We start from the raw sequence: 13,870 nt of genomic DNA, 5'->3' as shown, positions 1-13,870 counted from the left end.
TGCCCAAACCTTCTTGTCTAGTTTTCTTGTGCACTTAATTATCCTGACTCTGGTTTTAGGGAATGTGCCTTTCTTCGGGATGGATTTGTATTTGTTTCTCCCAGGTGCCTGCCAAAACTATCAGTTTTAGACCACCTTAAATCAAGTTCATAGCTGAGATTTCTTTGACCTCCTAAGCATGGCCAATCTAGCCTACAAATGTATATGAGTTCCTACTTGTGGCCATAGTTCTGAGGAACAGGGCTTTGTCTCATCTTGCTTTGTTTTCCTACTCTTCTCCCTTCTTTCCTGCTTGGCCCTGTGTAAGGGCAGATTTTCCTGCCTTGCCCTTTGGAAGCTGGTTCCTTTCTTTCTGGTTTACTTTTATGCTGAAAGTATAACTTTTGGATCCCAGCATATTATGGATGTGGTATTAAATTCTTTGCTTTAGGCAGGCCCTAGGCCTGGACTTCTTATCTTTCCTAATCAAGAAGGAGTCTCCAAAACTGAATCCTCTCTAGCTTTGGAAAATGCCTTTGGGACAAAAACAGCCGTGGTGTTTTAGTTCCTCACTTACCTCTCATTCTCCACTTATACTAAATTTTTGGTCTGATCTTTAGTCACCAATCTTGTCAACTCTTTAGTGCTCATTAAGAGATTCAGCGAATATTTTACTCAGAACTTTTCATCCTTTCCAGTGGAGGGTGGGTCTGAATAATCTAGTTCCTAAATACCTTATTTTCCATCGAATCTTGGGATTTGGAAGAACTTCTAGCAATGTGGGGCACACAAAGTGTTTCTTGAAGTGTTGAATTTCACTGAAAATCAGTGGACAAAGAAATCCTCCCTGACTCCTGTTTTGGCTGGGCCACGCCCAGCACAGTAAATTCATGTGGCACTTGTGTAAGTATTTGTAACATTTGTTATGGGTAGATGAATATCAATCCTTCATATTAAATTATAAGTTCCATGATGAAAGGGAAGATACCTTTCTGGCCCATGAGACACACTTACTAGATGCTCATTGGAAAAAAAAATGAATGAATGAAAATACATTCACTGAACAACATGTTAGGAGTGATAAGCCTCACTCAACTGAAAATCCACATACAACTTTTGACTCTAGCAAAACGTAACAATTAATAGCCAACTGTTGACTGGAAGCCTTACCGACTCCATCAACACATGACTGACACATATTTTGTATGTTGTATGTATTATAAGCTGTATTCTTACAACAAAGCAGACTAGAGAAAAGAAAATATTAGGAAAATCATAAGGAAGAAAAAGTACATTTATAGTACTGTAAAAAATCTGTATATAAGTAGACCCACACTGTTCAAACCCATGTTGTGCAAGGGTCAACAGTATTCAAGAAGGTAAATATGTGAATCAAACCATATCTTATTTTCTTATTAGGATTATTTATTTATTTATTTGACAGAGAGAGAGAGAGAGAGAGAGATCACAAGTAGGCAGAGAGGCAGGCAGAGAGGGGGAAGCAGGTTCCCCGTTGAGCAGAGAGCCCGATGTGGGGCTCAGTCCCAGGACCCTGAGATCATAACCTGAGCCAAAGGCAGAGGCTTAACTCACTGAGCCCCAAACCATATCTTATTTTTAATAGGCAAATAATAACAATAAATAATAATAATAAGACATTAACCATAAATGATAAGTAAGTGTGCATTCAGCATTATGCTTATTGTAAAGCTCTTTTCTCTACCATTAATAAAAATTCCCTAAAACTTTCCAAACACTGGGGTGCCTGGGTGACTCAGTGGGTTAAGCGTCTGCCTTTGGCTCAGGTCATGATCTTGGAGTCCTGGGATTGAGCCCCGCATCGGGCTCCCTGCTCCGCGGGGACCTGCTTCTCCCTCCCTCTCTGTGCTCTCTCACCCGCTTGCTTGCTCTCAAATAAATAAATAAAATCTTAAAAAAGAAAACAACAAAAACCCTTCCCAAGCATTTACTATTGTATATTTTATAAAAGGTTTCCAGTATTGCTTCATTTTCTCAATCCTCAATCTCTGCCTACCCAGGCAGAGCAAGAATATAAGTACAAATAAGAGAGATTTTCTATCTTCATCAAGCTCTGTCTATGGATTTTGGAGACATGGAGAAGCAGAATAATCAATGTGACAAATGCTGCAGTAAAACCAAAAGCAATTCTGATGTGGGAACAGCACCAGGCTGTTTTTTGCAGTCTTTAAAAAAGGGAGTGTTTGTAATAGACATGGTCTCTTAGGAAAAGCATACTGATGGTCAGCTGCACTCCCTTGAAGAAGGGAAGTCAATCCATTGTTGTGTTATAGAGAAATTTTTTTTTTTTACTGAGAAATTCCTTTCTCTGGTGCTGTTGGATGGCTCTGACAACACGGGAAGAGTATATTGATTCAGGGATGTTTTTCACTCCTTTTTTCCAGCAGTAGCACCATCAGTCACCTTAATCAATGCTGAAATTTCATGATTGCTAACCTAATTTAAGATTTTCTTTTTTTCTGTTCTCAGCTTTCAGAAGGAGAATAATAAAGTCAATGAGTCCTTGAGCTCCAGGCAGAGAGATCCACTCGGTAGCCAGGATAAATGATCCAGCCTTCATCTTAAATATGAAGTAGGCATTAGCATTCTCCAGTGGTAACAGACTCACAGAGAAAAATAAATTAGCCTACCTCAATCCTCCCGAAATGGCCCTGAGCAGATTGCATCATTAACCTTAAAGTAAACAAAGCAATTTTGGTGACAAACTGAAAAATTGACTTGAGCGTCCCTGAATGCATGATGGGTTCTAAGGACAGAGAGAAATCCCTGCTCCCCCTGCACGGAGCCTGCAGGTGAATTCACCGGCAGGTGAATTCTCGCTAGATGAGGTTAGAGGCAATGTCAGGGGCAAAAGCTGTGGGTAAGTTTCACCTTTCTGATACCTGCTGCAGAGGTTCCGAGGCTTCAGCAAACGCTGGGCAGCTGAGATGCTGCCCCTGAGCTGCTAGTCCTTTTTTGCTCTTGGCTTGGACCTGAGCAAGGATGCTCTTCACTAAGAGCCTCCTAGAAAGACTGGTGGAGAGCCGCTCTTCTCAGTGACCGGCAGGAGAAGAGGGAGATGGGACTCCTCCCAGAACGCCACTGATTTCCACAGGAAGAGCGCGTTGAGTGCACACACAAGTCTGGCACTGCTCACCTGGACCATTTTGATCTTCCCATTGCGCTCCAAGGTGAGGATCAAGTACTGGTGTTTCTCCTGGGCCTTCAGGAAAACCAGGTGCCGTAGCCAGTGTTCTTCTTCCTTCCAGTCCTTCCCCTCTGGCAACACTTTCATCTCCTGCCCGCTGCCGAAGTCCCAGATTTTAATCGTTCCTGAGCACACGGGAAAAAGACTATGTAGATACAAAGAACGTATAGAGAGCTTGCTTTTTTATTTCAGACAAAATCGATCTAATTGAAAGAGTTCTGCCAACAATTTATCGTATATTTATTTCCTACTCAGGGTGACCGGTGAGCCTCCACATTGCTGGGCACAAAATACATTTGGGTATGCTTTCTTTTGTCACAGGCTGATAAAAATGAGCAGGACAGCAGTCTTGAAATTTGTGACGGTTTTCTCGACACACTCAGACTCTCCTGCGCTCTCTGGCTGAAGTGCATCTTTTCTGTCCTTAGTCTCCCAAACGTTCCAGTTTGCTGAACACTCCCCACTATCTTTCCATTTGTCTAACATCAAACCGTAATTGTCATTCCTAGTGAAAGCGCCATCCAGTGTGATTGTCACTAAGGCGCTGACGTGTTCGATGACTGTTGTTCTTATTGGGTGATAAAACTTTTAAGAGAAATTCTAGCAGGTAGGAATCGCTTAAGCTTTGAGTTGTTTTATCGGTTGCATGGGAAGAAAATGCAACACAGGTGTTGAGTTTCTTCTTACATGTGAAATCCTACTTTCTTGGCACTTAACTTGGGTCATTCGATTTCGGGGAGCTCGATGAAGAGGCCAGAGGGCGTGATAAATGGCGTGGCTATTGAATGGCTATTTCTAGACCGTGTAGGAAGTCTCTTCACATGGGCTTTTCCAAGGGTCACCTCAGGTTTAGAATCTAGGGAACTGCTCCTTACAGGACTTTCTTCCCTTTGCTTGACCTTAATCCCAACCCCCACCCCCATGCCTTATCCTCAGCTCTACTCCTGCTGGACACCCACAATGTTCTCACTATGTTGTTTTTATTTCCTTCTGCCAGGTTCTCTCTATCAGCAACACTCACAACTCCTACCATTTGCTTGTTCCCGACATCATTAAACACTGACTAAATTCTACCTCTATCCTCAGCACTCCATGAGGAGCTACAAATGCCGAGTGAGCAGGGGTGCTTCCTACCCTCAATGACTTTATGGTCTGGAGGAATGTAGTCCTACAGACAATGGAAAGAAGGAATGCGCTCATTTAGTCCCAGATATGTGGACCACAGGGTCACAGCATGCATTTCTCGCTGCCTCAGGACTTTGACAGTCAAATTTAATGGGGCAGAGGGCAGGAAGAAGTATTGCTTAGCTTAGGTAGAGGGTGGAAGGTGGAGAGGAATGAAGGGCGCTGCCAGCTTGTGAGCAGAGCTGCTCTGAGAGCCAGAGAATCCTGCTTTCCAGGCTGCTCTAGGATGTCACAGCATCTTTGTCAATGACCTCTGAGGAGAACAAACTGGGCATGTTTGAAGAGATTCTAGACCCTACCACCAACAATGAACTAGGACTTTCTTGCCTGCAAAAAGTACTATCTTAGTTATCTGGATGAATTTAAGGCTTATTCCTGATAACAGTTGTGTGCTTTGCTCAGACTTTCTATTATAACTGATTTTCATATGTATGGAGAGCATGCTCAGAGAGCAGTTAAGACTGCCTTCTGGAGAACTGTCCCACACGCACAACAGTTGCGTTTACTCACACCTCATCAACTTAGCATCCGTGATTTCATTCCGTGTGTACTGTTATCTGTCACACTTGGAAAAATCAGAATTTCACATCAGGATGTTCACTCCTCCCACCCACTGGCTTCCAAGCAAGAGTTTCTTAGCAAATACATCTCTAGAATAAATAAACTATGAGTAGTGCACACAAGTGGGTCATATCGTCTAGGTAAAGTAGTTCTTTTGTGGGAGGTCAGAGCAAGGTAAGGTGAAAAGGAAGGCAGGCTGGAGTGCTTAGTTCTAGAAAGTTCTATGCAGTTCTCCATAGCTTGAGAAGCAGCAAGTGACGTAACACCAACACTGCCGAGCCTGACATGCCCCCAAGGAGCTGAGACTCCTAAGTCCCGTGTAGAAATCTGGGTGTTGTACAACAAAGCTGGTTGGATTTTTGTCTGGTCCCCCAATCTACTAAATGTAAACATCCATCCTTTAGCTGATGGTCCCCAAAACTAAAAGGACAAAAGGCATCCGTGCAACACAATTCCTGCCAAGGATGGAATGAGATATGTGTGAAAGACTTCCGCGAACGTTAAAGCCATAATATAAATGCGACATGAGGCATGGACAGCTGAGCCTTGATGGCCATTACAGCAGAGTCTGCTGCTGTTCAGCCAGGCAGAGCCATCTCTCTGGCATGCTGACATATGTCAGCCTGCTTCGTGTTCTCTCTGTCTCCAACCCACGCAGCAGATGAGCTCTGAGCACAAACTCTCGGGTACTAAAGCAGGGAGGCCCTATTTGGGTTAGGGATCTGACCGTTGTATGCCCCTGTGGCAAAAAGAAATCCAGTCTCATCAAGAGCTGCCGAAGTCAGTTCAACACTGAAGCCATGAGGGTCTAAAATCTGGTATATTTGGAGGCCAGTCTCGAGTTCCCAAACCTGTAGGAAAGAACAGCAACAAAAAATCAAGTCATCCAGATACCCTTCGGCTCTTACAAAATTTTGTAGTATTCACCACAGCCTCCAGATCAGTGCTGTGCTCTTCTAAAGTCTTTTCCAACATTCTGGCCTGAGTGTTGGTTTGACCGAAGAAAGTTCTAACAGATGCAGTGCTGTCGAATCATTCCTGGGATGCTCAAGTGTGTCTGCTGCATACCTAGGCGGTGGAGACAGACTGACTATTCCAGCAGCCTTGGCTGGGGAAGAAGTCGCCAATTTTGCTGCTGTGAGCATGAAACAAGATTAGCCGCCAGATAGCAATGTGACCATTACAAGTACGCGGACAACAAACAAACAAACAACAAACAAAACTGGATTTATTCCCTGTTGACACTCATTTGAATTAGCCAGGAGTCCCTGGACAGAAATAATCTGATGAGGGGCATGGGCCTCCCTCTTGGAGGGAGGTGGGGAGGGAGAGAGAGAGAGACTTCAGAGAAGGCTGTCTGTGTAATCAGGCTGGGTATAATCAGAAAATCCAGAAACATGTCAAGATACATCATTCTCTCTCTTTGGAAACACAGTCGAGGCTCTAGACCTTTGGCCTTTCGGTCTAAATCTCTCCTTCTTCGTGGATCTGCTGTGCTCACATGTAAAGCAGACTGTCGGTGAGTAATGAAACTGCACTGGCAGGACAGACGGTCACCCTCTGGGTCTGTGGGGCCGAGGCAGCAGAAGCAAAAGGCCAGAGATGAGAAGGCACGTTGCCCCTCCAGGGAGCTGAAAGACAGCCATCGCAGCTGGAATCAGGGAGGGAGAGCAAGACCGGAGGGAACTTATGGAGTCATCTGGAGGCCAACCAAGGGCTCTTGACTGACCTGATTGAGGCCAGTCTGACTCAAAAGCCCACGTTCTCAACCTCTGAGTGCCCCCAGTGCAGACAAGGTCTTTAAAGGAGAAGAGAAATGAATGACACTGCATGAATGGGTCTCAGAGGTCACCTATGTTCTGGGCTGAAGTATGATCTCTCTTCAAGCAAGCAATCAGGTACGAAAACTCACCCAGATGTGAGTTTCCCGCTTTTCCCTTACAGGGAAACCATGTCCCTGCTAGAGGTCAGTATTTCATGAAAACGGAGTAGGTTTTATTCTGTAGGTTTATCAGAACTAGGTGACTGTTAACTGAACTCCCAGATTTGGGCCTGAGAAAATCTCCAGCAGATGAGTACAGAGGGTCCAGGATTGAGAGGGGCCTTAAAGCGCCTCCAGAGGACGCTCTCTACTGCTCCAGATGTTTCCTTTCAGAGAGCATGCATGTTTCCTTTGAAGCAAACACTGCCGGTCATCACTGCTAGATGGCTTCAGTGGTCGTAATTACTGATGCACTTAGGATGGTTGCGTACCCGGGCCTCTGGGGAGCACGGTAGTGTCAGGCGGAGGAATGCACAGGAACAGACAAAGGGAGCTACATCAGGCCAACCTGGGTACACACCCCAGCTATGATGCTTACTAGTTACGCAATCTGGGGCGAGTTGCTTGATCTCCATGAGCCCCTGTTTCCTTATCTTTAAATGAAACGCTTTATCTGTCCACATGGAACCAGTATGAAGATTAAATAAGATCATGGATTGAAGGCACTTGGCACATATCCTGCACCTATAGGGGTTATAGTAAACATTATAAATTTCTCTCCCTTCCTTCTTACCCTATCTTCTGCTCATAACTCAGATTTAAAAACCTATCAATCTATCTAATCTACCCATATCTATCGATCTAATCTATCCATCCACCATCCACCATCCACCTGTCCGTCCATCCATCCATCCTAGTACTCCTTCCTTGGTATATTTCCTTTAAAATTCCTATTCCTATAGGAATAAGAATTTTATTCCTATAGTAAATTCCTATAGTAAAAAACTGGCTTTATTTATTTCATTGAGGCTGCAGCTTAATAGCAAGCAGTCTGAGCTGGCTGAAAATACTTGTTTTTCATGTGTTCGTGAGTGTTTAAAAATAGCTATACTGTCGATCTCATCACACAGGCCACTACATTTACTTAATCACACAAAGCCTTCCCTGTCAAAAGAGAACATTCTGCTTTGCCTTTTTCTTTCTGAAGAGCCAATATACACTCACCTTGATGATGGATTCAGAACAGACAGTAAGTACTTGGTGAAAATATCTGTTGTAAAGCATGACATTGATTTCTCGTTCATGAGTGTGAGGAATCTGTTTTGTATCTTGGACCATCCTGGTCAGAGGGTACATGTCCATAACACTAGATCCTGGAACAGAAAGAAGATTGTCACAAACACCCAACGTTAGAAGTTTTGAAGCACAAAGGATTTTACCCAAACAGTTGTGTTTGGAAACAACCCATCGGCGAGGTAAGTAACATCGATTCCTAGGATATCTAATGAGGTGAAGATACACTTATTTTCTCTAAAACATTTTTTGACAAGAAAAGCAGATGTTATTCAGCAAGAAAAAAGCATTTGTTGAGGCCATCAATAATTTTCAAGTGCAGGCCATGGGATTTATCAACCTCCTCTTCTCAGTGATCCCTATTTTTCTTTCTTTTTTTTTTTTAGTCTATATTTTTCCTTCTCAAGAGTGCCTGCCGCATGCTTCTCCATCTGGTGTCCAGTAATCACGGTGATGGTCAGCTTTTTGCTGAAGGTAAGCTTCCCTCTAGTGATTGGAATTTATTGTTAGCCTTTCCCGACCAACAACTGATAAAGCACTCTGTAAACACAGTCTTATTAAATGTAATGAATTAGAACGGTTACAGGCCAGTGCTTGCAACATCAATATTAAATAAGACCAATTTCCAAATCAACGTGGGGAAGTATGTGGAAAGCAGATATATCTCATTTGCATTTTCCTAAGGGTGCTGGTTTGGTTTTACAGGGACACTAAAAATGGCAAATGTGTGGGGGCGCCTGGGTGGCTCAGTGGGTAAAAGCCTCTGCCTTCAGCTCAGGTCATGATCTCAGGGTCCTGGGACCAAGCCCCTCATGGGGCTCTCTGCTCGGCGGGGAGCCTGCATCCTCCTCTCTCTCTGCCTGCTTCTCTGCTTACTTGTGATCTCTGTCTGTCAAATAAATAAATAAAATCTTTTAAAAAACCCCACAAAAACGAATGGCAAATGTGATTTAACTCTCAAAACCAACTATGTATTCTGTGTTGGTGTAATGTCTCAAAATGTAAGTAAGAATCCCAAAGCATTTTAAAGATCAGACAAAATGAAACTTCTCTGTTTTATTGTCATGGAGATTAAATTATCAAAGGTCACTTTGTATTGGGTTTCTCACCATTTTCCAATTTTACCTGCAGGAAAAGGCGCCCCAGGAGTTAACGAAGCCCTTTCCTAAAGCTGCTTAAACTTTAAGATTAAAATCTGTTCGTGTGTAGAGAAGGACTTAAAAAGTTTTTTTGGTAATATTTCTCAGTTCAAATATTCTAATGGAAATACGGAGGAATATGGAAGCCAATAACCAACACTCGGAGCTTCCTGGTAGAGCTTTTAACTATTATACTGTGACTAGCTTTATTCAGAACCCACACCATAAGCTCGATCTGCTTATGAACTAGTGGTAATCCTCTGTGTTTTCAGCACTGCTGTGGAAACAATGCAGTTACAAAGAAAGAATGTGGATTCAGAAGCCACATGCTTTGGGATTGAATTCCAGCTCTACTTTTTAACCTGGTGGGTTTTTGTTGTTGTTTTACTTATTAGAAGGAGATCGAGCATGTGGTGGGGTGGGGGTTGGGGGAGAGGGAGTGGTAGAGAGAGAGAATATCTCAAGTAGAGTCTGCACTGAGCATGGAACTCGACCTGGGGCTTGACCTCACCAACCCAAGATCATGTCTTGAGACGACGTCAGGAGGTGGATGCTTAACTGACTGAGCCACCCAGGTGCATCAGTCCTGGTGGTTTTCTACTGGTCAGCTGAACTGCTCAATATTCAGTGTCAGTTATAAACTAGGATAAGTAATCATTCCTACCTCCTGTGGGGGGTTATGCAGGTCAAATGAAACAAAGCACATGAAAGCACTTTGTCAAAGAACTTTCCAAAAGGGCATTGTTGTAACAGAGGAATAATACAAATGACAGTGACAATAACAACAGTATATTCTACAAAGCATTTCCAGAATGTGATGCTGCTGTCATCAGGGTTTAGATTACGATGGTGGCTTCTCTGGAATCAAAGCATGAAGTAAAGTCTGGGAGATAAGCTTCATGTAATTCTGATGTCAAGTTGATGGCAGCAGTCAATGTAAGTGACACACAGAGCTGTATGTTTTTATAAGCAAAGTAGTAGCAAAATTGATACTTGAGTCCTTAGTTATTCTGGTGATAAATGGGTTGGGAATGCTGAGCCCACTAATTAAACATGCAAGTAAGGATACTAGGAGAAAATCTGCTTGCAGTTATTAGCATGTTTTTTTTTTTTTTTTTTAGAAGAGCTAATACAGAAGAGGAGTGCTTACACCTAGAATTAAGTTCTGTTTTACAAGATGTAAAATTATCTATCAAGCATGAAGTGCTCATTCACTCCTAATCCAGAAAAAAACCCAAACAAACCCAGAGTTAAAAATAATTATATTCTCCACTAGCAGAGATAGCACCAACCATTTCAAAAGCATGTCTCCTGCGTGTCTCCCTGCCTTAATTAATCCCACAGGAACTCAGAACAGGTGGTCAGTGGGAAAGTGCTTAGGAAATGCATTCTGGGCTGGTGTTCCAGAAAGAGGAAGTATTGGTAATAGCATTCATTTTTCTTTTAAGGCCTGAAGGCATGCATGGGAGCTGCGTTTAATGTAAATGCCTAACAACGTTTTGTGTCTTTAGGAAGTGTGTTTTTAAGAGGCAACAAATAAAGGAGGCAACCAATCTGTTGGCATCATGCTGTGGAACTGTCATTGGGGACTCTATTTTCTCTCCATTTTATGGTCTAGATGCAAAGGCAGGTGGGGACATCAGCACCTTCTAACTGTCTGAGAAGTTAGACATTTGGCCCCAGAATGCATGGGGCCAGACATGGGGTTAGACATTTGACCCCAGAATGCATGGGACCAAACTGCCCTGCTGAAGAAATGGGGTAAGGATGCTGGTGGAGTCCCTCAGAGGCGGCTCATATACCAGCTCCTGAGAGTCAAACGGAGCTGGCTTTGCCTTTTATGCAGCAATACATCACATCCTACTTCTTGCTTTACCCAAGGCCATCTTCCAAGGCTCAAGAACTTAGAGCGCTGACCTAGTTTTTCCAAGGAAGTGCAGGTGCATTTTATCTACCCAGCCATGCAAAGACAGGAAGGAGTAGAACAGAATGAAATATCTACTGTGATGAATCACAGTTAACACATTCCCCTTCTGCTTCTATTTTTCTTCTGGTTAGTGCTCAAGTGTTAGTTAAAAAAACGCTTGAAGTCAAGATGGGAGTTTTGCCTGCTGCTAATTGGGCACACTCACCTGTAATAAGCATGCCATGATTGGAATCGTACACCATGGAATAAATCTGCATGTCTCCTGGTCCCCCGTGGCTGTCATGGAACACTTGTAATAGTGAAAGAGTCTGTACATCCCACACCCTGAAAACCTGGGGAACAAAGAACACAGTTCACCACTTTCACACTGTATGTTCCCCACTCAAAGCTATTTAGGTGAAGCATTTCCAAAGCCTACAGTACACGCCTAAAAACTTACAGCAAACCCCATGACCTTGCAATTGTACTAGTGGGTGGTTACCCCAAAGAGACAGATGTAGTGAAAAGAAGGGCCATCTGTACCCCAATCTTCATAGCAGCAATGGTCACGGTTGTCAAACTGTGGAAAGAACTGAGATGTCCTTCAACAGACGAATGGATAAAGATGTGGTCCATATGTACAATGGAATATTGTGCCTCCATCTGAAAGGATGAATACCCAACTTTTTATCAACATGGACTGGACTGGAGGAGATTGTGCTGAGTGAAATAAGTCAAACAGAGAGAGTCATTTTTCATATGGTTTCACTTACTTGTGGAGCATAAGGAATAACTTGGAGGACATTGGGAGATGGAGAGGAGAAGTGAGTTGGGGGAAACCGGAGGGGGAGACGAACCATGAGAGACTGTGGACTCTGAGAAACAAACTGATAGTTTCGGAGGGGAAGGGGGTGGGTGAGCCTGGTGGTGGGTATTTGGAGGACCCGTATTGCATGGAGCACTGGATGTGGTGCATAAACAAGGAATCTTGGAACACTGAAAAAAATAAAATAAAATTAAGATGTTAAAAAAAACTTGCAACAAGTATGATTTATCTGACAAGCACGTCTTTGCTAAACTCTAATTTGGTTCTTGGTTCAATGATTGTTAATATTGAAGAAAAATAGAGCAGTGATTAAAAATTTGCTTAAAGGAACCGGATTCTTTTTTTATCTTACAGAGAAATCTGGTATTTATTATTCTTTAAGAGTTTGGAGGATTGATCATGACTTAGAGTTCAAATGAAGCCACCCTTCTCTGTACACTAGAGACTGGAAATTAGAGAGAAGACATATTTTAAGTGGAGGGTTTCAAATTGCTCTATTATGACATAAGAAGATGGAACATTGGAGCACCTGGGTGGCTCAGTTGGTTGAGCACTGGACTCTTGATTTTGGCTCAGGTCATGATCTCAGGGTCCTGAGAGCAAGCCCTGTGTCAGGCTCTGCACTCACATTGGAGCCTGCTTGAAATTCCCTATCTCCCTCTCCTCCGTCCCTCCCCACAATTGTGTTCTTTCCATAAATAAGTGAAATAAATAAATAAAATCTTTTAAAAAAAATGATGGAACATCTTACTAAATGAGGTTTCTAAGAGCTTCCCCCCTCCTCCTGCCCAGGGATTTAAGAAATTCAGAAAGTAATTTTTAGGCATGGCTTAGATATAGTAAGAGTGTAGGGAAATAGATTATTTAAACTCTCGAATTACTTAAAGAGAGCTTGGGTTATTAGACTAGAAAAAACAATAAAATACAAATTCAGCAAAAGTAAGTCAAGTTGACCCTTGGTCACTTGAAATATCTGGTCCATCTTAGTCTTCTCCATTATTCTGTTTTTGTAAGCAAGTTGTAGCATGATTGAATTTCAGGAAGAAGCATGATTTGATCAAGGTGATGTTTTCTAGCCTGCATCCTTAAATAATATTTTCACTTTATAATAGTCATCATTAACCCATTAAATTGGAATATTTGTTGAGTAAATGAGTGGTCACTGTGGAACTAGATATAAAAGAGTAATTTTGTTAACAGGGAGATACTAACTTCTTGTTTGAGACCCTTGTAATCAAGTTAAATGAGTTCACACCTCATTGTTGCAAAGGCAGTTTGATTCTTTTGTGTAGACACATAAAGATGTCTAAGTCATGTGATTTAGGGAGTGCTGGTGAGGAGTCTGGCCTCAAGTGCAGATCCTTGGGCCAGTACTCAGTACTCAGTACTCAGAACCTGTATGATTGGGAGTTACCTCCTTTGTTCTAGTCAAAATGCAAATTTAGGGTAGTAACTATTGAACCTTATCAGTCTTTTGTGCCATACGGTAAGTAAGTATTACGAACTATTTATAAATTTAGGCTCTGAGTCCAGATGAGAGACAAATAGGAGGAGACCCTGAAAGTAGAATCGAGGAGTGCCAAAGAAATTTATCTCCACTCAAACTGTCTCTGATTGTATTGCTTTGGCTAAGATGCATTCAGGGTTGGCAGGCATTTTGCTATATGCATATGCTCTGAATGGTGGTTGCTGGAAAGAATAAGGGACAGGGCAGAAGAGGGGTCAGCTCTAGCACATCACTTAGATTCCCGGAACTTCAGGTTTCTTGTTTCTAGAGCAGACATACAACAACAGCACTCTGTTCTTCACTGAACTGACGGGAGCAGGTTTTAAAATCTGTAATGTTTTCTGTAGAGTAGTACTAATTTCTTTATTCTTATTTCTCTCTTCTTCAGTGTTTGGTGCTTTAGGTGTTTTATGTGATTTTTAGGGGTGACTGATGGGCTAGCAGATCTGCCACACCTGTCCTCGGGTCCCACGTGTCATCTCTGTT

General features: G+C 42.6%; 1 protein-coding gene across 3 annotated transcripts in view; it reads right to left on the bottom strand.

Annotated features, from left to right (window-relative positions):
* The window catches only part of WDR64 (WD repeat domain 64), a 140,094-nt gene that overhangs the window by 46,528 nt on the left and 79,696 nt on the right, over nucleotides 1-13,870 (bottom strand). For all 3 annotated transcript variants that reach the window (XM_059146297.1, XM_059146298.1, XM_059146299.1), the window contains 4 exons: nucleotides 11,278-11,404; nucleotides 7,938-8,086; nucleotides 5,679-5,802; nucleotides 3,155-3,330 (listed from right to left, as the gene is read on the bottom strand). In XM_059146297.1, coding sequence (XP_059002280.1) covers nucleotides 3,155-3,330; nucleotides 5,679-5,802; nucleotides 7,938-8,086; nucleotides 11,278-11,404 — 576 coding nt within the window. The remainder of the gene's footprint in view (nucleotides 1-3,154; nucleotides 3,331-5,678; nucleotides 5,803-7,937; nucleotides 8,087-11,277; nucleotides 11,405-13,870) is intronic.

This window comes from Mustela lutreola, chromosome 14, assembly GCF_030435805.1.
Source record: "Mustela lutreola isolate mMusLut2 chromosome 14, mMusLut2.pri, whole genome shotgun sequence".
Lineage (NCBI taxonomy): Eukaryota > Metazoa > Chordata > Mammalia > Carnivora > Mustelidae > Mustela > Mustela lutreola.
Note: the sequence above shows the minus strand (reverse complement) of the source record. Positions and strands in the feature narration are given on the sequence as shown.